The sequence below is a fragment of the Mirounga angustirostris genome, unplaced genomic scaffold, assembly GCF_029215605.1.
Source record: "Mirounga angustirostris isolate CCGP_5_RB_7025 unplaced genomic scaffold, mMirAng1.0.hap1 SCAF_10, whole genome shotgun sequence".
Classification (NCBI taxonomy): domain Eukaryota; kingdom Metazoa; phylum Chordata; class Mammalia; order Carnivora; family Phocidae; genus Mirounga; species Mirounga angustirostris.
Genome location: NW_026991718.1, coordinates 54,910,028 through 54,934,121, shown reverse-complemented (window position 1 = coordinate 54,934,121; position 24,094 = coordinate 54,910,028). Strand labels below are relative to the sequence as shown.

The 24,094-nt window shown below is 43.9% G+C and overlaps 1 protein-coding gene across 5 annotated transcripts in view; it reads left to right on the top strand.

Moving 5' to 3' along the window:
* The first annotated feature begins 760 nt into the window (after positions 1–760).
* The window catches only part of MEIS1 (Meis homeobox 1), a 135,340-nt gene continuing 112,006 nt past the window's right edge, over positions 761–24,094 (top strand). For all 5 annotated transcript variants that reach the window (XM_064572420.1, XM_045884876.3, XM_054509842.2 and 2 more), the window contains exons 1-6: positions 761–2,276; positions 4,135–4,361; positions 6,199–6,340; positions 6,858–6,908; positions 7,699–7,749; positions 9,218–9,364. In XM_064572420.1, coding sequence (XP_064428490.1) covers positions 2,265–2,276; positions 4,135–4,361; positions 6,199–6,340; positions 6,858–6,908; positions 7,699–7,749; positions 9,218–9,364 — 630 coding nt within the window. In that variant the 5' untranslated portion in view covers positions 761–2,264. The remainder of the gene's footprint in view (positions 2,277–4,134; positions 4,362–6,198; positions 6,341–6,857; positions 6,909–7,698; positions 7,750–9,217; positions 9,365–24,094) is intronic.

The window sequence follows — 24,094 nt, the reverse complement described above, 5'->3', positions numbered from 1 at the left end:
CCTCCACGGCTGCCTACCGAGATTTGGGTGAGCTCATTTTCCAGTCGACCGCAGGGGGAGTTTTCTGTGAGGTTTCAGCTGGAGGGAGGAAAAAAAATCCTGCTCCGAGCCGAGCGAGCTGCGAGCCTTGCTCGAGGATGTGAGGTTTCCAGCCCGCTGGTCGAGCTGCTGTGGCCGAGCCGTCTCGGCGTATCAGAGCCGGGCGGGCACAAAAATAAAAACGAAAATAACACCACTAAATATAATAATAAAAGGCAAGCTCAGAGTGGGAGAATAAAGAAAGGATTTTGTTGTTAGGCCAGAGAATAGGTATTTAACGGGAGAAAGTTAAAATCAGCGACTGGTTGGAGCCTCCGAGTTGCGGGTTGGGACAGGTTTTTGTCTGGGAAATCTCAGCTCCTGAAGTGAATTTCTTTTTCTTTGGCACTGGGAGTTTTCCCTGAGCCGGAATGGGGACTGGGAAGCGGAGTGGGGGGAAGAAGGGCTGGGGAGGAGAGCGCAGAGCGTCGCGGCGGGGGAAGAGCTTGGGGCGCGGGGTCCCTCCAGGCCCCGGCACGGCCGAGCCCAGAGCCCCTCGGCGCTTCGAAGACAAAGGCGGCGCGGCCGTAGCCTGAACCGAGCGCGCCGACCCTACCGCGCCGCACCCTGGGCGCACGACTTCCTCGCTCGGAGCGGGTCGGAGAAAGAGCCTGCTTCCCTGAGTCTCCCCGGCTCGGGCTCCACCCGCGAAGTCTGGGCTGCTCCGAGCCCGCATCGGGTTTCGCTTTCCGGCGATCATAAATAGCTTCGTGTTTGTAAACAGGCGCTGGGGCACATTCCTCGCTCTCGGCTCATTGTTCCCTCCCTTCCTCTCCCACTCCGCGCAGGACGCCGGGGCTGGGGCTGGGGGCCTCCGGGACTCGGGGGTGGGGGAGGTCCAGACCCCAAAGTGAGAAAATGCAAGCATTTCCTTTCCTTGGGCCGGGTGTCCACTTCTGACAGCAACTCTAAGCTGGATCTGCGGAAAGCCCCAGCTTTCACCACCCCACGTTCTCGGGACTCCTTAGCAGAGCCTTTCCCAGCCTTGCTCCTGCTCATCCTCTCTCCCCGTTTAACTTTTCTACTTGGGGTGGTCAGTTCTGAGAATCCAATACTTTCCGCATTAGTCCCCTCCGCCCCGAAAAATACTGGCAGAGCAATAATTTCGAGGAAAGTCATGAAGTCTATGCGTAGAGCCCTGTGCAAAATAACTGCCGCTGCTGCCTGCCCCGCGTTTATTCCCAATTTATTTCAAGAGAGTCGGCTTTGGGGAGAGAGTCTGGAGGGGGAGGGAGAGAAAAGAATACGGAAAATAAAGCCTGCGGCCGGGGGCTCCTGCCCGCGTTTGTGCGCGTGTGCCCTGGGCGTGTGGGTGTTTGTGCCTGGGCATGCGATTTAATGGAGCGCCTCTCTGCCTCTCCAGTGCGGCCAGAGCTCGCTTCGCGCACCCACCCCTGCCGAGGAGCCTACTTGCTGCAGCCCAATGCATTGTGTAAGACGCGACCTGTTATGGCCACCACTACTTCCGGGTTCTAGCATTCTGGTCGGAATCCACCTCTCCGCCTGTGCAACACACACTTTACACACGCACGGGGACTGCAAGCGGGCAGCATCGATCGTGGCTCCTTTAAGACAAACTCAGACAGACATTTTTTTTAACCCTCCTCCTCTAATCTCCCTCCAGTGCAGCAGTTGCAAAGAGGGAGAGAGAGAGAGAGAGAAAGAGAAAGAGCGAGCGAGAGAAGAGAGAAACTGATTAGGAATTAGGACTGATTCAAGGGAAGCGAGCGCTAGGGCTTTGTGCATTTGAATATTAACATTTGAGGTGTTCTGACCAGAAGAAGACAGAGCGGATGATCATTCATTCACCACGTTGACAACCTCGCCTGTGATTGACAGCCGGAGTGGCAGAAAGCCATGAGATTTGGTAGTTGGGTCTGAGGGGCGCTCTTTTTTTTTTTTTTTAAACTGATTTTTTGGGGGAGAGAAGATCTGCTTTTTTTTGCCCCCGCTGCTGTCTTGGAAACGGAGCGCTTTTATGCTCAGTGACTCGGGCGCTTTGCTTCAGGTCCCGTAGACCGAAGATCTGGGACCAGTAGCTCACGTTGCTGGAGACGTTAAGGGATTTTTCGTCGTGCTTTAAAAAAAATTTTTTTTCCGGGGGAGTTTGCTTATTTGTTTCTTTTCACACTGGCCTTAAAGAGGATATATTAGAAGTTGAAGTAGGAAGGGAGCCAGGGAGGCCGATGGCGCAAAGGGTACGTATTAAAAAACAATTGTGGAACTCAAATGTGAGATTAAATTGAAACGTGGCTGAAAGACACTGCTAAAAAGTTTCCTTTTTTTTCTCTGTCTTTTTGAATGAGGCTCCTAAAGCCGTGGCCTAAAGCGAGAGAATTTATTCAGTGCATTTGTAGACTTATGTATGTTACATGTAATTAATTCAAGTAATCAAGTTTTCTATAGATTCCTAACCAGCAGCTATATAAATAAAAATACAAGCTCGGGCAATCATCTGTTTAAAAAACAAAAACAAAAAGCGCTAGATATCTAATGTATAATGTGAGTGTTCAGGGAGCAGAAGTTTAAAGCTATTTTTAAAGTAAATGAAGCAGCTAGAAACTTCTGATATGTTATTGATTGTGCTCATCTTTTAATATCATTAGAAGTATTTAGCTTTTTTAAGCAAATGACTTTGTCATAGTACAATGGCTTTGGGGGTCGGAAAACATTCATCTTTTAAAAGTGATTTTAATGTGCATGGATTTTTATAAAAGGTAATACTTTGAAAGTTTTTGTTAGAAAAGCCCTGCACTAATTGGATACTAAGGACACAGCTACTCACTTTAAAAATGTAATACTAATTTCCCCAATATTCCTATTTGAATGGAAATGTAGTGAGAGTAAAGTGAGACAATGACAACCCAACTGAGGTAGTTTCTTAAAAGAAAGGGGGGGCTACCAAAAGCTTTCCTTGCATAATTTGTGTCCTGGCCCTCAAAGCCCTGTTTGCAAAAGAAAGTTACTAGGCTGACACATTTTTCTTTACTGCTTTGGTTCAGGCAAATGTCAGCGTTCTTCCAAACTATTTTCACACCTCTGGCTTTAAGGAGATGAAAGTGGCAATTCCTCTTTTCTTTGAAAATCATTTCACTCTTGGCGCCTCCAGATCTTGGGAAAAGAACTTGCCCGTAATGAACCAAGGAGAAAATTCTAAATAGCTAAATTTTGCACACAAAAATAATGACAATCAATATGAAAGTAGTTTTTCTGAAGAGAGAAAATGGGGGTTGTATGTGCATTTGCTTTTGAATTTACTTTACACCTGATGAGTTACATTTGCCTCATTGACTTCTAGTCTGGGGGGAAAGTTCATAAGAGTAGAGAAAATAGAATATCTAACTGTTCCAACTATAGGTTTTCTTTAACTTTGAGGTGAAATTGCCCAATTTTAAATTCAGCTCTAATGAACATGAAAAGCTTCGTTTCTCTAAGTTTCACTTATAAGGAGGCCAGTTAGTTTTGTATAATTTAGCAGAGTTTGCCTTGGAAAGCAAAGGAAATGCAGTGTCTTGCAGGACTGCCTAACCCCACGCTGGCAGAGAAATAAAATGAGAAGCCTGTCTGAATTCATGTGCTTAGCTTAGCTGTTCCCATTGTAACTTTTTTTTTTTTTTTATTCCCCCTGATGGGAAGGGGCTGTGAAACTAGGCGGGTTTGCTGCACTGTCCTGGCACGTTTTATTATTGTGATTTTGAATTTCCTCCTCTAGAGACATGCACGTTTTACCTTCCGCCCTCCGGGAGAATGCCTCCCTTTCTTTCCTTCTTTCTTCCTTCCTTCCTTGCCAAAAGGATCCTGAATTTCTGAACTAGTTGATAGGGACACAAGTTAGGGCAAGACCGTTCATCCCAGCCGAGTCTCAGAGGGAATCCTAGAATTTTTACTCTAGATATCATTTTTAAAATAAGAAATCTCAACTTTAGAGATGCAAGGCCACTGAATTCCGGGTTGAAGGATCCAGCTGGACTGACATTATATAAGCTCGGTGCCCTGCCGTCTCCCTGTTTGCCCGCCTGGCCTCCTGAACCTTGTTTTCTCCTGTTTGTCATGCAGTACGACGATCTACCCCATTATGGGGGCATGGATGGAGTAGGCATCCCCTCCACGATGTATGGGGACCCGCATGCGGCCAGGTCCATGCAGCCGGTCCACCACCTGAACCACGGGCCTCCTCTGCACTCCCATCAGTACCCGCACACAGCTCACACCAACGCCATGGCCCCCAGCATGGGTTCCTCCGTCAATGACGCTTTAAAGAGAGATAAAGATGCCATTTATGGGTAGGTACAATGGGCAGCAGGTTAAGTAGTAGAGACGGGATGTTTCTTCTATTTCCCTGTGCCTTTGGTAAAAGGAAAGCCAGAGCTCTATGGCTTGGAGGTACACTATTTGGTAACTTTTCATTTGCATTGCATGGAGAATTTGCGGGGGCAGCCTGCCATCCCGGACGCCCCCCGTCTGCACACATGCTCAGCGCTTGCCCAGCACCCAGCTCTGCCGAGGCCGTGCCGGTGAAGGGGGTCGCCCTGCAGGAGAAGTTGCCAAAGGTCCCTCGTCCCCTCTCAGACCCTGGCTCTGTAGCTCAGCGGGTTGGAGTCCTCGCTTGCTCGACTTCGCTGGGAGAGCGCTGGGGATTTCTAAATGTAGGCGCCTTTGTGTTGGAACGAAACTTTTAGTTTAAGGGAAAATCTTTTAAGCCACTGATTGTTCTGACTTGCTAAGTTTACTCAGCAACCGTATGCTGGCTCGGCCGCCGCACAATAAAATCAAGGGAGGACAGTTGCAGGTCAGGCAAGGGGGAACATGCTTTGCATTTAGGGAGTTTGACCACCATAGGCAAGGAGCGAGCGAGCTCTGAATTGTTATAGACATTAAGAAACTTCTAGCCGTTTTAGTACTTTGTGTTCAAAGGCGAAACCTGCAGGATTTGGAAGTAGGTGTGGGGGTGCTCTCAGGCCAGTGTTGTTGACTGTGGTGTACCCGGTGTTCTCCCAGGCCAGTCGATTAGACCCAGGGCTGGTAAAATCCTTTGAAAGTCACTTGTGCCTACTGTGTGCTCATGAATTTGGGGACCTCGTTTTACTTTGCAGCAACTTTTATTTCTATTTAGTTCTTCTTTTGAAAAAAATCAGGCCACACTGACCCTCCCCAGCTGAAAACCCTTTCTGCTTTATCTTCTGGTCCCTTGTGCGATGTGCTTGTTGAAATCCCAGCGTTCTCTCCGCAGCGTTAACTGCAAATGGTTTAGGCTCAGGGACAGAACATTTGGGGAAGCTTTGAAAAGGACCCCAAACTGTTAAATTCCTGGCTGGGCTGTGAGAGCTAATAAAAGACTTGAGACACCTCCTTGAGCATTAGTAGAAGCATTTTTTTTTTTTATGGGTTGAGATAAGCGACATCTAGGCCCCTCGCTCGCTATTCTAGCTTCTTTGCCATTCCGCAGAGACAAAAAATGAAAGGCTTTACCGCAGGAACATTTGAAGGAACTTTCTTTGGGGGGCAGTGGGGGCCATTGGCTAAGGGAGGGAAGTGTGCCGGGAGCTGAGGAGGAGCCTTCCTGCTCTCCGAGGGCCGTGGGATCCGGATCGGTAGGTGCAGCCCTCTGACAGTCGGTCCTGCAGCTATAGAGGTCCTTTCCCCAAGTTAGCTGAGTGCCTGCCACCAAGATCCCCCCGAGTCTTGGGCTTCGCAAGGCTGCCTTGGAGGAACCCACTTGAACGAGCCTTCCCAACCCCAACGCCCACCGCCTTTCTTCTCCACCAGGTCCTAGATGTGCCGCGGAGGGACGAGGGCTTGTCGGGGTGGGAAACTTAATTCAAAATGGCTGCTGGATCCGCTTGGGTTTTATTCTTAGCAAATGTTACCAATTTCTCCGGCCAGATATGCTGAACCGACCCTCAGATACTGTCCGTGGCTAAGGGCCTCCGATTTCGGAGCCCTAGGAGGAAGGGGAGGTGAGCAGTCACCTGGGGGGGGGAGGGCGGAGGAAAAAAGTAGCTGGCAAAATCAGAGAGGGGGTCCCTGCCTGGAGCTCCTCTGGTTGTTTTTCTTGGGCGCCTTTTTCACTGACTCGGGACTAACCATTGTGTTGTTTGTGACTGTTGTATTTTCTTGCAGACACCCCCTCTTCCCTCTCTTAGCACTGATTTTTGAGAAATGTGAATTAGCTACTTGTACCCCCCGCGAGCCGGGGGTGGCGGGCGGTGACGTCTGCTCGTCAGAGTCATTCAATGAAGATATAGCCGTGTTCGCCAAACAGGTCAGCAAAATACGTGTTTAAAAAAGTAAAGAGAAAAGAAAGGAAGAAAGAAACTCCCTCCCTCACCCAGCACATTTTCAAAAGTAACCAGCGAATAGTCCACCCTAAGCCATGCCTGTGACATCTACCCTGAGATTTTCCTCCTGTATGAGTGTCCGCGGACGACTTAAAATCACCCATATCTTCCCAACTCAGGCTTCATAACCTAACGCAGAAAGCTCACTCTGTAAAATAAAATCACAAACACCACGCGCTGTAGCTGCCTTGGTCTTGGCGAGCAAGGCAGCGTCCTCTAGAAGCATAGTTGCTGGTAGAAGTAACCCTGAGCTCTGGGCTTGTTTTTGGCTTATTTGATTCACATTGAAGTGTTTCTGCGCGGGACGAACTCGGTGTCACCGAGTCCTTCCCGGAGGTCCATCTTTGCCCCCGACAGTGTAATGAGGCAAGAAACTAGGAAGGCGACCAGATTTCAAATGTTCTTTCTCCCCCCCCCCCCCTTCTTCTCACTTGTATTTAGATTCGCGCAGAAAAACCTCTATTTTCTTCTAATCCAGAACTGGATAACTTGGTAAGAGCGGACCCCTTACTCCCCTCCCCATCACCCCTCCCCCGAAGCCCCCAGCTTTGCTTTAAGAGCCCCAAGGTTTCGAGACGGGTCTTCCCGTAGCTGCAAGGCGGCTGCAGACGTTTCCGTCCACGGACAAGTGGTCCGAGACAAGATCCCGGGGAAATAAATTCATCTCGAGAGGGGCCGGGCAAGCCGGCGCGGGGAAACGCGAGCTTTTGTTTTTTATGACAGCCGGGCAGCGCAGCTCTAATCAGCGCGGGGATTTATCTCCGGGCCTGTCAGCGTGTGTGCTTAAACTTTGCGGACTTCCCAGCCCTCAAAGTCGCGTCACGAGGGCAGCAACCGGGCAAGAGCCCCCAGAGCACCAGTATGCTTGAAAGGTGTGCGGAAAGCCGCAGAAAGTTTGCAGTGTGAAAAGCCACACTTTGGGGACTATTTGGAATATTTTCCGTGCGCTCCTTACACGGAAACATCTAGTCCAGGGATGTGGCCCTTGCAGGTGGGGTGGGGGCAGTGGGGCTGAGAAGGGGAAGAGCCATGGGAGAGGAGAGTGTTTATGATCCCCACTTAGATGCTTTGTTGTTGTTTTAGCTATTTTTTTTCTCCTTAAGAAATATAAACCTCTAGATGGTACCCAGTCGCTGCTATTAAGTTTTAGTGTTATTGCCATAAATCAAAATAACTCTATTTACTGGGGGGGGGGGGGGGATAGGCTGGAGATAGTAGAGCTGTGACAGCCAATTTTCTGCAAACCAGGAATAGGGTGCTCATTCTTTTTGTATCTTTGCAGATGATTCAAGCCATACAAGTATTAAGGTTTCATCTGTTGGAATTAGAGAAGGTAATTTCTCTAGCCTCTTTTCCTTTTGCTTTCTCCTCACCCCCAAACTTGAGGGGGTGGGGTTGGGTGGGGTGGGGGGAGGGTTCTGAATGGCTGAAGTTCAGGCTTCTGAGACATTTGCATAAATGTCTTTCTTTCTGGTAATTAGTGTCAAGGCCAATCTTAGCGTCCATTTCTCTTTGCAGTTTAATTACGATTTCAGCCACTAAAACCCGCATCTCAAATGCCCTAGCCTCGCATTCATTCTTAATACTTTGCTGGCTTTGTATAAATAGTTGCAATTCTAGGCATCTCTCTTGATGTTTAGAATGCTGTTGTGAGTTTGCTTCACAGGTTTTACCTTTGTGATTTCTCTTCCTCTTCCCGCTTTTCTTTGCTACCTCTGGGTGGGTGGGTGAGGGAGTTTTGTTTAGTTTTGGTGAGTTTCTGGAAGACAGTCTGAGAGCAGCGGCAGGTCAGACACAGAGGAGAGGCGGAGGGAGGAGGAGGAGGAGTGGGCAGGGAGTCTGGAGGAGGTGGTGAGGGAGGCACATTAAACCTTGTGCAGAGACAAAGCAGAGTTGATAGTTGTGTCAATTTCTTGAATCTGTGAATCCTGCACACAGCCCACCTTCACACTCAGGAAAGGGTGTGGGATAACATGATTTTGCTAGCTGTTCTATAAATCTCAGCAATAAAAACGTAATGCATTGTAATTCAAACTAACATTAAATTGCAAGCACACTGGGGTTTCTTGTGAGTTTTGCATGTCAGTGATGCCTGAGGCCTGTGAGAGACCGCTCCACTTATACCTAAATATTTTGAAGCTTTCTTTTTCCTTTTTTTTAAAAAATCAATTTGATACTTTTTTTTGTGGCTGTAGGTGTTTTTCACATCATGAGTACTGGCAATTTGATTTTCTTCTCTTTTTTAAAAGTAACCTAAAATATGCTTCTTATGGGGAGAATCTCTAATTACAAATGTTATAAGGACTTGGGCTGTCAGACATACATCCTATGCCACCATAGTAGTAGTCCTTTGGTGGTATATGTGTGTGTGTGTGTGTGTTAATATATATATTATATATATATATTATATATGTATATATTAACATTTTCCCTTAGCCTCATTGGAAAAGGACTTATGATAAAGTAAGTGGATGAAATTAAATAGTTTACCTTAAATGTCACCCACGCAGGTCACCTCTCTAATGGCCACGGCCCTGGGAGCAGATGAATTTAACACGGGTGTTGAATATGTTGTAGCCTGTGAATCATCTTGTCACTGTCAATTTTCTGGGATATCTCTATTTTGCAAGAAAAGAAAGTTATTCCTAATTCTGGATGCGTCTGGGGGTCTCTGGAGGACAATTGCTCTGTGTTTCCCTATTTGGAAGTTTGGATCTCACAAGGGGGGTGGTTTGCACTTGTCAATGTCATTTATGCACTCCTGATTATATTTCCATTTTTTTATTTCTGTCATAATGTAGGTACACGAATTATGTGACAATTTCTGCCACCGGTATATTAGCTGTTTGAAAGGGAAAATGCCTATCGATTTGGTGATAGACGATAGAGAAGGAGGATCAAAATCAGACAGTGAAGATATAACAAGATCAGCAAATCTAACCGACCAGGTATGCGCTTTTCAATTTCAACATCCCTTGAAAAAAAAAATCTGTATGCATATTGCTTGCTGGGTCACTACCACCTCCTTTTATTATTTGCATATGATTAAGTCCCTTTTAGATACATTTCCATCGAAATGAAAATTTTTGAATAATGTGGCTATTATTGCTTCATTAAGGCTGGCTCTGGGATTCGACCTGGAGAGATGAGCTTGTAAAAGCTTTGCCTGCAAACTTGACCTGTTTCTTGTCGCTTTTAATTTTTGTCTTTATTTTATTTACCCTCTATAATAATGGGAGTGTTAACTGCCAGTGACTGCCTCTGATTGTAGGGCTTTGTTCTGGAGCATTTTTTCCCCCTTCTATTTCGAAGAAAAGAAAAGTGTAGGGTCTGCTTATTTCTTATTTTATTAGGAATAAACCCAAGATAGGTGGTCTAAGAGAGACAGCGAGGGTTTGAAATCTAGCAAATGCTGGCTATTTTCTCCCTGTCTATACGGTTCATTAGCCTGTCTTGTCAGTTTTCCTCGGCCGAACGCTTCTAGACCTCACTGAGCATTGCTTTGTGCAGTGCTCGCTGCAAGCTCGCCCATTTTATTGTACTTAGTAGAAAAAATAAGACCAGGCCGAGGTTATAAAAACAGATAAATATGGACGTTTCTCCTCCTCCTTTCTACTCATCCTCCAGCTGGTACGTGCACTGGGCCCTCTATGTTGGCAGCTTTTGGAAGTGTCAGCGTCAGGGGCACCCTGGCGACTCCCTCGGTGTGGCGGTGGGGGGCCTCGCCCCGCCTTCGCTCTCAACTGCCGGCCCTTGCTTGTTCGCCCCCTCCTCTTCGGTCCTCCCTCCAGGCCCTTCTTCCGCTGCTTTGCTAAGTGGGGATGACTTTTATTTGGAGTTGCTGGGGGGATTTCTCTCCCTCTCTCACCCTAACACCACTGTTTGCTCCCAGTCTCTCTCTCTCTCTCTCTCCTGTCGCTGCGTCTCTGGATTGGCCCACAGAAGTTGCAAAAATGCAATGAAAGTGAAAACCTGAGGAGCGGGTGAGATGAAACGGGCTCAGGACAGTTCTCCGTAGTGAATTGCTGCAACGCGAATAGAGATTTGGGTTGCGGGTCTCCTCTGGCCTCTGCATAAATGAGTGAAGGCCTAGAGTTGTTTCTCTTTCTGACTTGGCACGTGAGTTCCGTCTTGGGGGGGAGAGATCAGCCTGCCTTTGTTAAGCCAAAGGACAGCCAGTCATGCAGGGTTTTCCTTTGCAAGCTCTGCCATGATCACTGTTGGCTAGCCGCTATCTTGTAGAGTCCTTGCAGGAGTGCCGGACTCCTGGGTCTGTCTTGGTGTCATCTTAAAGTTTTCTTCTCTCAACATCACCCTTTTAAAATAAATTCCCAGCTTGGATTTCTCCTGGTAATCCCGCGACAGAGGCCGAATTCTTCCTTTCCCCAAGAGCAGTGGAGGGCAGGCAGAGCTGAGCTTTAAAAACGCCAACGCGCCCGTTCTTGACTATGATTTGGCAAGTTGCAAACTTTCGGCAGTGTAGACGAGTGCACAGAACAGGCAGTCTGCGCAATCCCTGTGCGGCCCCGCCGAGGTGGGAAAACTGCAGGCGGCTCCCGCCCCGGCTCGGTCCCTGCGAGCTGCCGGGCCTCCCGCCTGGTTCAGCCCGCCAGCCCTTGCCCTGGAGCTGTTAAATGCAGATTCCGCTGAGGAACCCTCGTGTAGCTGCTGTTGAATAAAAATTGTAATCCAACAAGCCTAACTAGAAAATGGGATTCTAAGAGCTCCGGAGTGCTGGGTACATAAAGCTATTTGAGCAAATTACAAGAATCGCTTAGGGGCATGAATGAAATCAACACTTTAATTGCCTCCAAAATGAAGATTTATACCCCATTTTCTCAACGAATCATTATTTTATTAAAGCCAAAGATAAAGGACCAAAGCTATGGGTTTTATTGGGGCGGGGACACAAAATTGATACATCATTGAGTTTCCCCCCTACTCCTTCGGTAAACTTTTGTTACACAGTTACCTTAATTTGAGATATGCAGATTCGTAGGCAATTGTAGTGGATAAAAATTCGCATTTTATTCTCCCTCACCTAAAAAAAATGAGAAGTGTTCATTCCGCCCCCACCGCTTGCTGGTGGGCTTCGCAGCTTTGGTTGGGCTCATGGCGCTGTTGGCCAATGCGCGTGGGCGCGCTCGCGTGACCCCTGGAGCTCCCCTCGGTCTTGGTCAGAGGGCAGTAAACCCAAGTTTGTTTTCCTAATTGTCCGCTTCCCGGGAGCCAGGAGCGAGCGTGCCTGGGCTCTCTTTGGACTGGGAGCGCAGAGCGCGGGGCGCACGCGGGACCTAGCCTCGGCCCCGGAGTGGAGTCCCCTGCTCTGGGAGGTGGGGAGACAGAGACCAGGCACTAAGGCCGCCCGCTGAGCGCCAGTTCTCCGGACCGAAGCCTGCTTGCAGGTTCCTGGGGTTGCTGGACCCTTAATGCGGCGCCCTGGGGGCTGGGCCCAAAAAGGACGGCCTCGCCACCTGTCTGCGAATGTGGCCCAGCCAGTTTGAGCCCCCGCAGAGGGTGCGCTCTGGGACTGGATGCTTCAGGTGTGGTGCGAGCGCAGCTCCTCGTTAGCTCATTAACCCCCCTGTCTCTAGGGCCTACTGGCGGCACGGTTTATTTTATTTTACTTTTATCCTCGGAGGGCGCGAAGGCTGCCACCCGCGCAGGGACCTTGGATCGACGACTTTGATACCAGCCGGTTTCCCGGAGGGCTAAGTCGGCGGATATCCATTTGGCCTCTTAGTGATGCTTTTTTTTTTTTTTTTTAATTTTTATCAGATTAAGACGCCAGTAGAAGCCGTAATCTCGTTTCCCATCCCCGCCTCTATGTCCGTCGTCCCCCCCCCCCCCGCCCACTTCCACTCCCAGACCCCGAGGAGCCAGGCCTGAGAGTCACCTCCCGCGGGCGCAGGCCTCCCGGGCGCCCTCTCCCGACGGCCTCGCTCCCAGCTCCGCACGGCGCTCCCGGTGCCGGGAGACTGGGGGCAGGCGAGGGGCACCGGGGGCTTCCGGGCCTCCGTTCCCGGCGAGGGCCGGGCTGTGCCCCGGGAGCGGGAGCAGAGAGAAACGATGGTGCGAGGGGTCGAGGCGAGGGTTGAGCCTGGTTGTCAGTGGAGAAGGAAGCGGGCCCGTCGGGAGGCTGGACGCCTGTTTGGGGGATTCAGGGTGGAACTGGGGGCGTCAAGAGTGGTTAGGCGGGGAAGAGTCTGGCCTCCCAGACGTTAGATTTTAGGCCTCGCTCCCAGAAGGAGCCGTCGAATGAAGTCTTCCTTCCCAGGGCTGTCTGTTGCTCGCCACTCCTTGAGTCTAAGCATTTTCCACTCCAAGAACCAGTCCAGAGAGTGGAGAGAGAGGAGTGAAGAGTCTCCGGGCCCCTAAGGCCGCCTCCCGAGGTGGCCACGCCTGCCCGTAGCCAGCGCGGACTAGCTGGGTCTGTGCTCGGGCGTCAGCCCCGGTTTCCCACAAGCAGCGGGAGGCAAAGAAATGGTCCCTTTGGATTACAATTTTTATTCAACAGCAGCTCTCCGGGGGGTCCTCAGCTGAATCTGCATTTAACAGCTCTTGGGCGAGGGCTGGCGGGCTGCACAGGGCGCCCTGTTGCATGTTAATCCAGATTTGTGCCTGACATCTGGGGAGAAGTAATGTGGCTCAAGGAGATGGAACCAGAAAGCCACGCACGCCAGGCAGGTTAAATGCCAAGTGCTGCTAAAACTCCCAGGGGAGAAGGATCGGCCTCCGGGGCTGTGCGTCCCAGGCTGGAGAGCGCCAGGCCTGGGGCCTCGGGGATCCGGGGCAGCCTTGGGCCAGTGAGCTTTGGTTCCCAAGTGGGCTAGGAAAACCCTGGTGGCGATTGCTTTATTTTAAAAGTGCGGGGTGTTGTTTCTAAAGCATCTTTTGAGTTAAAAATTCTTAAAACTGAACTTGGACTTGACTGAAAACGCCCCCTCCCTGCAAAGTGGGGTAGGGATGCATCCAAGGGAGATTTTAGCTTTCTCTTTTGGGGGAGGTGTTATGGTAAGGAATGGGGATGAGAGGGCAAGGGACAGCCTAATGTCCTTGATGAATTGGATTTGCTGCTTTAGAAAAAATAGATGAGGCCATTGGATATTTACCAATACTAGAAATGCAGGCAATTTGTTTCCATCCAATAAGAAAACTGGCCACAAACAGCAAGAGACAGGAAAAGGGTCCCTTTGTCAGGTAGTTTGTTTCTAAATGCTTACACATGGACACATCTTATTTAAATTGTAAATACTTCACAGGGTCCCAATTAATGCCTTTGTCTTGGAAACTCTCAGTCCGCAGGCCTTGCATCAATGGGGGTCTTAGATTCATCTAACTTTACTCTTTGATTGTTGTGGGTCTTGTGTTGTACTTTTAATTCCTTTTTTTTTTTGAAATATGTAAAGGGAAATTATGGCAAGATTCTCTTTAATGACTAAATAATAAGGTGTTGACTGCTTGTCACTACATTGGCTAATTGGGATGTTCATTCTAGGCCGTTTATGGCTTAGTATCCTTTGAATTAAAACTTAGTTGCTTACCAGGTGTGTTTTTATTGTTGCTTTCTGATTGGCTTTTTAAAAATTTTAATTCCAGTATAGTTAACACACAGCGTTATATTAGTTTCAGGTGTACAATGTAGTGATTCAACAGTTCCATATATTACTCAGTGCTCATCAAGATAAGTGTACTCTTAATCTGATTGGCTTTTAGCATGTATCTGTGTGTGAATTTCAAAGTAGGCATGTACTGATTCCTAATAGGGGCACTTAAAAAACATTTTAGGAAAAGCAAGTGAAGAATATATGCAGATGGGTTGAGATCAATTAAATTGTTAAATGTCTGTAAGTCTAAACGCTAATACTACAAAAGTTATTCCCTTTTCATAGTGCATCTCTCTCTGTCTCTGTCTCTGTCTCCCTCTCAAGTGGAAATCCCCAGTGCAAGTTCCACAGTTAATGGAAAGCACTGATACCAATGCTACTTTGTACAAAGTAAAGCCATAACAGTAACTGTTGTTCAGTGATTTAACTAGCTCTGCAGCAATAGGTCACTCAAATAGCAATCCCTCTCCCACCAGAATGACTCCGTTGCTCATGATTTGGAAATATACAGAGTGGTTGTGTGCACTGTTGCTATTGGTCCTAACTTAGAGACTTATCTTGGAAACATGGAGAAGCTTACATAGTAGAGGAAGATGAGTAGAAGGAAGAAAAAAAAAAAAAGATTAACATACAGGCACCGCTTTCAAAAAAGTAACAGATATCAACAGATTTTAATAAACAAATTTTAAATCATTATATTTTCAAACCCTTGTATGTTTAAATGTTAAAATGTTTGTCATACTCCAAAAGATTTAAAACACAGCTGTTGCTGGGTGAGGGAAGGAAAATTATGCAGAAAAAACTCCATACTCTTAAAAACAAAGACGATTTGTGGCCCCACGGTAGAAACAGGCTTATTAAGGTCAAACAGCTAGGCTAAAATATTGACACGAGGCCTACTGTAGTAAAACTAGCATACCTTCCCTCGCAGGTAGGCTGGAAGAAACTGTGAAGAATGCATAACAAGTTATATTAAGACACTTGTCATAAATGAAAATATTGTCAACATGAATTCAAATGAAGTATTTTTGTATTGGTGATGTTATGCTTTCCATTGCAATAACAATATTTTCTTATGAAACGTAAATATGTCAAACAAATGTGAAATGCTTAAGTTTTAATAAATGATCATTTAATCATCAAACACAACCAAAGTATGTATACAGAAACTTTTAAAGGAAAGTCGGCATACTGCCAAATTCCTATAGAGACTAGCAGGGAAATGATCAAAAAATGAACACAAAATAAGACTTCCTGTAAGAAGGTCTATAATTCAACATTATTTGACTCCACTGTCAGGGAAACAGTTGAAGGATAGTAAACTGATACCATTCTCATTCATTTCTGTTACGCAGCCTTATGTTTGTAGTGGTAGCGTTTTACGTGGCCTTTTTTGGATTATGATATCTGTCATATGTGTATCAAAGTATTACTTGAATTTTACGTTATAATTGAAACAAATTTTTTTGTCATTTCTCCTGAGTGCAAAAATTTAATATTTAAAAATCATATCAAAACTATGGGAAAGTATTCTTTTACAGATAAAGAAATAAAAGTAAAATACATGTGACTCTGTATCTGATAGTTGTACAGATGTCAGACTTGAAGGTTTTCAAAATCCCAAGTGAGACAATACTGCTGTAAATCACGTATAGCTTGGTGTTCTTACTCAGCAGGACCCGCCAGCATATCGTACCTGTTTTAAAAGTTAGAGTCTAAAACACAAAATACAGTCTTCCAATTTGAATTTTAATAGTAATTCCAAAATTTGACTTTTTGGGATCCAGTAAAAGTTTGGATATTTTGCTATCCTTAATATTTGTGAATAAACCTTACGTGTATAAAATCAATTTTGAAAAATTCAAGCAGATGAGTGTGTGTATGTGGTGTAAAAATAAAAGGACATTCTCACCGTATCCTTAATTAAAAGTGCCATGATTTCAGGGGTATAGGAATTTGCAAGAGCTTTTTGGAGTCTTAAAACAGCCTCTCGGGGAAGTGTACCTATGTTGGGCAAATTGCTGGATTTCCCACACTTGTAAATTTGACATTTTAATAAATAGTACAGAGGATACCATTGGAAATAAGCAAGAATATAGTCATTTAAAAATTTGTCACTAGAATCCAATTTCAATCAATTTAATGCATTCATGTGTGCAGAATTAAAGCAATTGGCAACACTTTACTAGACTCTCTCTGAACACTTTTTTATTTTTTCCAAATAGCATTTCTTAATCTAGGAAATATATTCTTGTTGAAGGAAAATACAAGAGTGCACATCTTTTGAAATTGTTTTGTATTTCTGGACTTCTTGGTTAAGAATTCCTAAAATTGACTAAAACATACCATTAAAAGTTTATTCTCTGGTGGAAAAAAAGCTTAATTCTACACTTATTGAATTACATACCTGTTATTCTTTGGCATCATGAGTATATACAGTTAAATACAAATTATAGCCTGAACTAGTCATTAACCTCTTCAAGATATGCAATAATCCTGCTATCACTTTTCCATGGATTATGCACCACTGTGTATGCCATAAACTAATGGAGGATAAATAAATTGTGAAAACAAATTCTATATTATTTATAATCCTCAAAAACACATTTCTATAATTGATTTTCCCTTTGGTACTTTTCATGACTCCATTTACAATTAATAGGATTTATAATCATGAGGTAAAGAACCTGGAGTGTAAAATGTTATGGTTCTTTAAAAAACTTAAATGAAATAATAGTTTTCCTCAAAAAGGAAGTGCTGTTACTATTAATAAGTTTACTAAGTAATACTCTTAAAATCACCATGACTTTTTATGAGTTTACCAAGTTTAAGCAACATTCTTAGTCTCGCTACTTTTTTTCATTTTGACACAATACAAAGTCTTAAATTTTACAATGGATTTAAACATACGTTATTTTGATTCGTATAGAAGATCATGGTAGGTGGATAATTAGCATTTTGAGTGATATTAGAATGATTCCCGGACAACACGTAACTTGGAATTAATTGTTGCTGATGAATTCCCATTTCTCTAGATTTTTCCCTTATACTTTATACCACCATATGGTTAGCATGTTTATTATTAGTTGTGAATATCTGGGTTGGTGGTTATTAGTTAGCAAAGCAGGGGTCTGGTTCTTTCTTTCTAATCACTTCTTTTCCACTGTTTGGTAAACCTTGTAGGCCTGAGATTTGAACTTGAAGTAGTTTGCTAGGTCTTATTTCCCTGTTTGAGTACCTGGTGGGCTATTACCCACACATGGGCTTATTTTCCGACAAAGATGAAAAATGCTACTCACTTCAGAACAGGAATGAGTAGAGACCAAAGTCATCAAATACGGCCAACCTGTGCTTTACGATTAGGAGCAAAACTGAAAACTGTTGTTCTTGTTTGCCTTCCCTAGGGCTCTGAATACGTGATATAAAGATTCATATCAGCCCTTTTGTGTTCTTCCTCTTAAGGCCTAAATGTTTATTTTCAGTGACTGTATTCTTAACGGATAGTCCATATTTGTTCCCAGCCCTCCACGGTTTGCATTTTATTCTGCATTTGCATTCACATTATGTCCCACAGAAACTCTTTTAAGTGAAGTGTGTTTATGACTATTATGGAACTCTGGAAAATGAAGTTTATAATGAAATCGACATAGTCATCAAAAGGACAATGAAGGGAGCAATTTGATGTAAACCCAGAGTTTTCTTATGCCATCCCAACTTGTAAAAAGGCTTATCTCTCTTTTTAAAAAAATATTAGAAGCTGAATGAATAAGAATTTCTTTGACAATAAAACTCCTCCTAATGTCTCCATAACTATTTGGATGTGTTCTCGAACATTAACTTAATTTGATAGACAAGCTATAATTAACTGTGACCTATAGTGTTTTCTGTTATCCAGAGACTATTCCTTAGCGATTTGAAAACGTAATTTCCAACTAAATGGTGTACAGGGTCTGATGTTCTAAAGGCCTACTTATACCATTTACAAGAAGTGGAAATAGTTTGTGTGTCTCTAGGGCTTCAAAGGGAGAGTCTTTGAGGGTGGGGACTAACAATTTTTACAACGTAAAATCCTAGCAAACTAGTGCAGGTGGGCTTTGTTTTTGTTTGTTTGTTTGTTTGTTTGTTTGTTTGTTTTTAAGGTAGCCTTCCTTTCTGTTCACTGCAGTGTTAAACATTATTCACAGGGAAGAAAAAATAAAATCACTGTGTTTCATGAGACAAAAACTCATACATGACATTTTAAGTCTAGTTATTTTATTGATCATAAAAAGCAGTCGTGTAGAGAGAGAATTAAAAGTTGCAGCAAATAGGTGGGATGCTGAAATCAGAATAAAACTTTAGCAGTAAAATTAAATCGGGTATTTTGGGTTCAGTTGAAACACTGACTTGAAAGTTCCCACCAGATCTGGAATTGTTTTAAAACCCCTGTTTCGGAATATTTTAGTGTAAGAACTTTGTGATAATTCCCCTTTGAACATTACTTTCATTTGAAATTGTTCATTCAGAAGAGACTCAGTCTCATGAGGAGCCACCCTGCCCTTCACTCTTGAACAGTTCAGATACATGTATTATTTATTTACAGTCTATTTTATACATTATTTATGGGAAATATGCTATAACCGTACAGAGCATATGGAATTTATCTTTGAGAGGTATGGGTGGTATCTCCACCCAAAGTGGCATAACCCTAAGTAGATAATAAGGTTACCTTCAGTGTGCAGATAAATAGCGTCTCTTAGAGCGTCATTACGTGTTTGTATGTCATAATTCCAGATGCAAATGCATTCTTCCATTTTCATTTTAATCGTCATAGTTTTCTTGGTTCTAGCTTCTGCCAAAGGGAATCAGGAATTTTACATTTTGAATTGGTCTTGGTGATACATTTATATGTTTGAAGACAAAAAAAGATATTGAGGAGCAGAACATTAACCCCTTTCTTTCTTTCAGTATGCTTCTTTGTCCCTTACTGTGTTTACTATTTTCTGAAGAATATAAAATTTCGTGAAATTTTAACGCTAGTTGTGTATTTGGTGGCCTGGCCTATTGTTTCACCACATTTGGGGATTTTGTAAGCTGTGTTAAATAACAAAATCACTAAGAAAAATATCAGACTCCTTGCGTCCTGCGCTTCCTTGGGCAGAATAATAGAGACATCTAGACTGTGCTTGTTCTGTGCATATCAAGTGTATTGTTGGTGTTCAAGTATTTTTTATTCTGATAATTATTCAAAGCCAGTAACAATCTGCATTTGAGTGAGTATAAACATTTTTATTCTGGAATTTGGAATTTGCAGCAACTCAATTTTATTTTCCAAATTACCCTGCCATTTCAATTAGGTGCATTGTTCTTCACTCTTCTGTTTCGACATTCTGAAGGTTTGCTTGCCACCCTAATAGTGAGTTGTTTGGGTGTTTAATATTTATTGAGGGCATGTAGAGAATGTGCCAATAGAAAAAGAGGAGAATAAAACATTAAGAAATCAATTATGGGGCTTTTCTTCACTTGTAGTATACTTCTAATATTCCATATACTCGATAACTGCTAAAATAGTATGAACAGCCTGAGAATAATAGCCTTGCATATGGCTGAAGAATGGCATTCTGATGAACTGGAGTCTCTTAAAAAGTGAACCAACAGTAAAACTCAGACTCCTGCTTCTTGAATTCCCAGCCACCTTGGTTGATCTCTCAGTTTAGTGACTTGAAAAGTGAACTTGGCCATTCTAAGAATCAGAAATGTAAATTAAATTCCAAAATGCCGTGAGAAAGGCCTTTCTGATGATTTCACCAAAGATAAATAACGAAGGGAGGGGAGAGAGAGAGAGAGCTCAAGGATTCAAAAATCCTCGAAGAATGACAGATACTTTGAAAATACAATTTCGTTAAAAATATAAAAAGCTGGAAGTGCTTCTGAAAAAACCACAGGAAAATTAGAGAATACCTTCTAGCTAATTGTTAGTGGAAATCAGTGGTAAATGTAAATTTCCATGATTCTTTTGTTCAAAGTATAATGCTGTTAGGAAAAAAACCAAGAGTATATCTTGGCTGAATGTTTGTTTGTTTGTTTGTTTGTTTTCTTCCTCACATCAAAATTGTGGATTTTCTGATTTGAGAGTTTAGAAGTAGAAGAGATTTCAGAAACACTTGAGAAAGAGCAATTAAGTGTACTGATTGTAACTTTTAGTTACACAACCTCCCAGGCTGGGAGTGTTTCAATAAAAGACATATAATTTAGAGCCAGAGCACTGGTGTTTGACCCTAGGCTTTGCTGGGAGAGGATAAGGCACTGCCAAACCATGAGCCTCAGTGTCATCATCTGTAACATGGGGCTAAAGAACCCATCATATGGAGTTACTGTGACAACTAAGTATGAATGAATGTGGAGCATTTAAAACTGGAAACCTTAAATAAACAGCATATTAAATGATATTTTATCCTCTTGTATTCTGCCCAGTCTTCAGCAGCATGAGTTTGATTTGGGGAGGGAAGACAGGGTGATTGTTAATGAGATGCTATTTTAGAGACCATTTTATAATCATAGAGTTTAAGGAAAATGTCTTTTTAATTCTTATTAGGTGGGGCACTATTATTCTGATTTCCTCATGGTGTAAAAGGAGACTGGGCACTTGGTTGTGTTGCTGAGATAGTACAGAGAATCACCACAGATGCGCTTTCAGGTTCAACCTCAAGTAACAGTTATGTGCAGATCTGGTGCTGAGTACTTTTCTCCACATTTCTGAGTGCAAATGCTTCATGGCTAGCCGCCAGTTGCTTACAAGGTCTTATTATCTACTCGTGCTAAGGATACAATGTTTTCTGCATTATCGGGATGTTCTTTTTGCTAGGATGGTTGCCTAGAAAATTTGTGGTTTGAAGTTGTTTTATATAAGACACTTTTGCGTTTATTTTATCTTAATTTGTTTGCAGACTGAGGAGCACTGAATACTGAGTTTCAAATGTAAAATAAAACATTGGGAAGCAAGCAGTCTTACAAAAGGGATTTTATAACATCAGATAATACTGGCATATAATTTATGGATTCTTCTGTCACTCCTAAATAGAAATGAGAGAAAATAATCTGAATTTCAGCAGAAAGCTCTCAGAAGATAAATAAGGAGTATGGTTTGAAATATTTACATACAAATATTTGGAGATGCAGTGGTGCCGGTTGGATTAGAGTGTTTGTTTGTTTAAACATTTTAATTCTGAATTACAGTTCACAGGTATTTCAGGAGTAGAAGTATATAGAATCGTTAGTCATTTAATATAAGGGTTTACTTTTATTAATTGCATGCCAGCCAGAATAAAATGGCACAGGAAAAGGAGAGATTATTGAAACATAAATAACTATTTTTACTAAGATTCCTGGTGTAATAAGGCTTTATTGTCTCTTCCGTTCATGAGATTTTTCTCCACAGCAGACTGCTTAGTAGAATTTGAACATTCAGGGCACCCGAATAATTTCTAAATTACTCATCTACTTTCCAGTTATGAGGTTTGGGTAAAACTGCTTGTTATCCCTTGGTAGTAGTCTCCCTTTGGTCGTAATTATTCTTTTCCCATGTTCTTGCTGGAGGGACCTGCCCCGTGTAAGAATCTGTGTTATCTTCCGAGAGCACGGTGGGATCACCATGAGATGCTGCTAACCTCAGTCCTCGACGTAGACACATTGGGCCGCAGGTATCAGTGCTGGGTGGATTTCAGGAGGAAAGCTTTTGGAATATTTCAGGTGGTGTTTTATATCTGTAGACATTTTCCTCAGCCTTGTCGATTTCATTTTTTAATGTCATGGATGAATTAATTCCACTCTGCAGGTCAGGAACAACCTGAGTGTGCCAGAGTTGAGTCCTAAAAGATATCAGGCTGTGAAAGTCAGATCTTAAGGAGCACAGGGAAAGTGACCCAGCGTGCTGGGTCTGGCCTCTTAAGGCCACTGCCTTCACACCTGCCACAGCGACCAGCCCTGGAGCCTGGGGAGGGGAGAGAGGCACGGACATTGGCAGGAGAGCAGGCAAATTATTTAAGGGCAGGTAGATTTTAAAGATGCATCTGACTGCCAAACTCCTTTAAATTTCATCGCAACATAATGAAAAACGTTGAAGTTATTCCGTTCCACATTCTTTTGCTTTCTTCCTCATGCCCACGATGTGTGTAGGTTGCTTGCGTATGGGAGTGGTGAGTGTGCACCTGTGCATCTCCCCACGTCTGAACCTGAGGCTTCGGGGATTCCTGGCGCTCGTACAATCACCTGATACAAAACTTTTCATTTAAAGATGAAATTACTCCTTGGAGAATTTTCACCAAAGGCAAAAACACAAAAATTCTTCTCCTCCTCTCTACATGCCTCATTACACGGAGATAGGGGATTCAGTGCTTGAAAAATTATAATTTTTGTAGGTTTTATTTGTGGTACATGAGAAGTGGGAAATCTAGAACTCAATTTAATGGACACTGTCTCTGCTTTCACAAACTACCCGCACTACCATTGTACAATCATATATATCTAAATAAATAAACTCATATATATATTTAAAGCAATGCATCAGAGTTGCTAAGTTTTAGGAAGTTTTCAGAAATCTACCTTATTGGATGCTGAATTAGACACCCTCATGCCATGTGTGAAGATACCAGCTGGCTCCAATGTGGTGAGCACCGTAACTAAGGAATAATTGGATAATTATTGAGATGTGTTTCTAGATTAAAAGTTCACAATGGCAAATATGGTAGGGCTGGAAAAGGAAGTGTAGTGTCTTGGTGAGAGCCGTGGATTCTGAGTGGGGGTGCTGGATTTCCATGGTCTCGCCCCTAATTTACCATCTGCCCTGAGTCACCAAAATTAGCCGTCAGGCCTCTGTTAAGTGGGTTAGTAATAAGCACATTTTATCGGGGCATGAAAAAGGGGTTCAACGAGAACCCTGGCAGGCCTACAGACTTGGCAAAGGAGGAGTGGGGGCGGGGAGAGGGAAGGAAATGAGAAAAAGGAGGAGAGTCGAAGGAGAAAGTCGGAAGAAGTGTGTGAGGGAGATAATCTTGTGAAGAGTGGGCCTCCCTGCAGCTGGTGTGGGCCACCCTGAGGGACACCTCAGGCCACCGCCAGTCTTCACCCAGCACAACACTCACCTCCCTGACTTTATCATCTTTCAGCAGGTTAGAGTGTGGACTTAGAAAAGGTTTCACTTCCAGACCTTTCCCAAGCACATTTGAATGTGGCCCCTGAATCCTCAGCCTGTGTGCACACTCTAAGTATTAATCTGTGAGCTTCTGGTATTTAAAAATATCTAAAAGCTTAAAGGGTAACAGGACAGTTTCACTGTGTTAAAACAAAATGCACCGCCCAAACTTGTCATGCTTAAATGAATTTGCCTAATGATTTCCAGGGATTTTTTTTTTAAGATCTGTGTAAAGAATTTTATACTTTTAATCTGAATGACCCAAATTTGAAGTTGGATAAGCATGGCCTCAAAGCAGTATGTTTTGAGAAGAACAGGGTTTACCCAGGGCTCTAGCAAAGTGTGGGTGCTATTTGGTGGTTGATTGAGTTGAGTGCTTAGACTGTACGTTTGGGTTATCCAGTGGATGCAAATGGGGGCCACCAAGATTTTTAAATAGGACTTTTAGCCTACCAGACTTCAAATAATTCATAAATAAAGAAATCCTAGGACTTCCAATTTCTCAACTTCAAGTATACCTTGGTAAACGTGTATCCCTTTTTATAGCAGTACCTGGACCCCTTCTCTCCTCCTCTCTCTGTGTATGGATCTCTCTGGTCCCTTTTTCTCCCATGGCATCGTTGATTGGGAGACATATAAGGCATCATTTCCACTGAAATTCTGTGCCTTTAAAGGTCCTGAGAGACACTGTTGAGACAGAAGTGGAAAGTCTAGGGGAGGGGACTAATTAGATGTCGCCACCCTGGCCGTGTGTGAGACGGTGGCCATCAGCGACCCCGTCTGCCATGGCTCAGGGACAAGGGGAGTGTGAACGTCTCTACGGACTGTGCAGGTGTGGGAACGTGAGTATGTGTGTGCAGGAGCATCATGCACATTGGTGTGTTCTCCGCGTGGACTGGCGA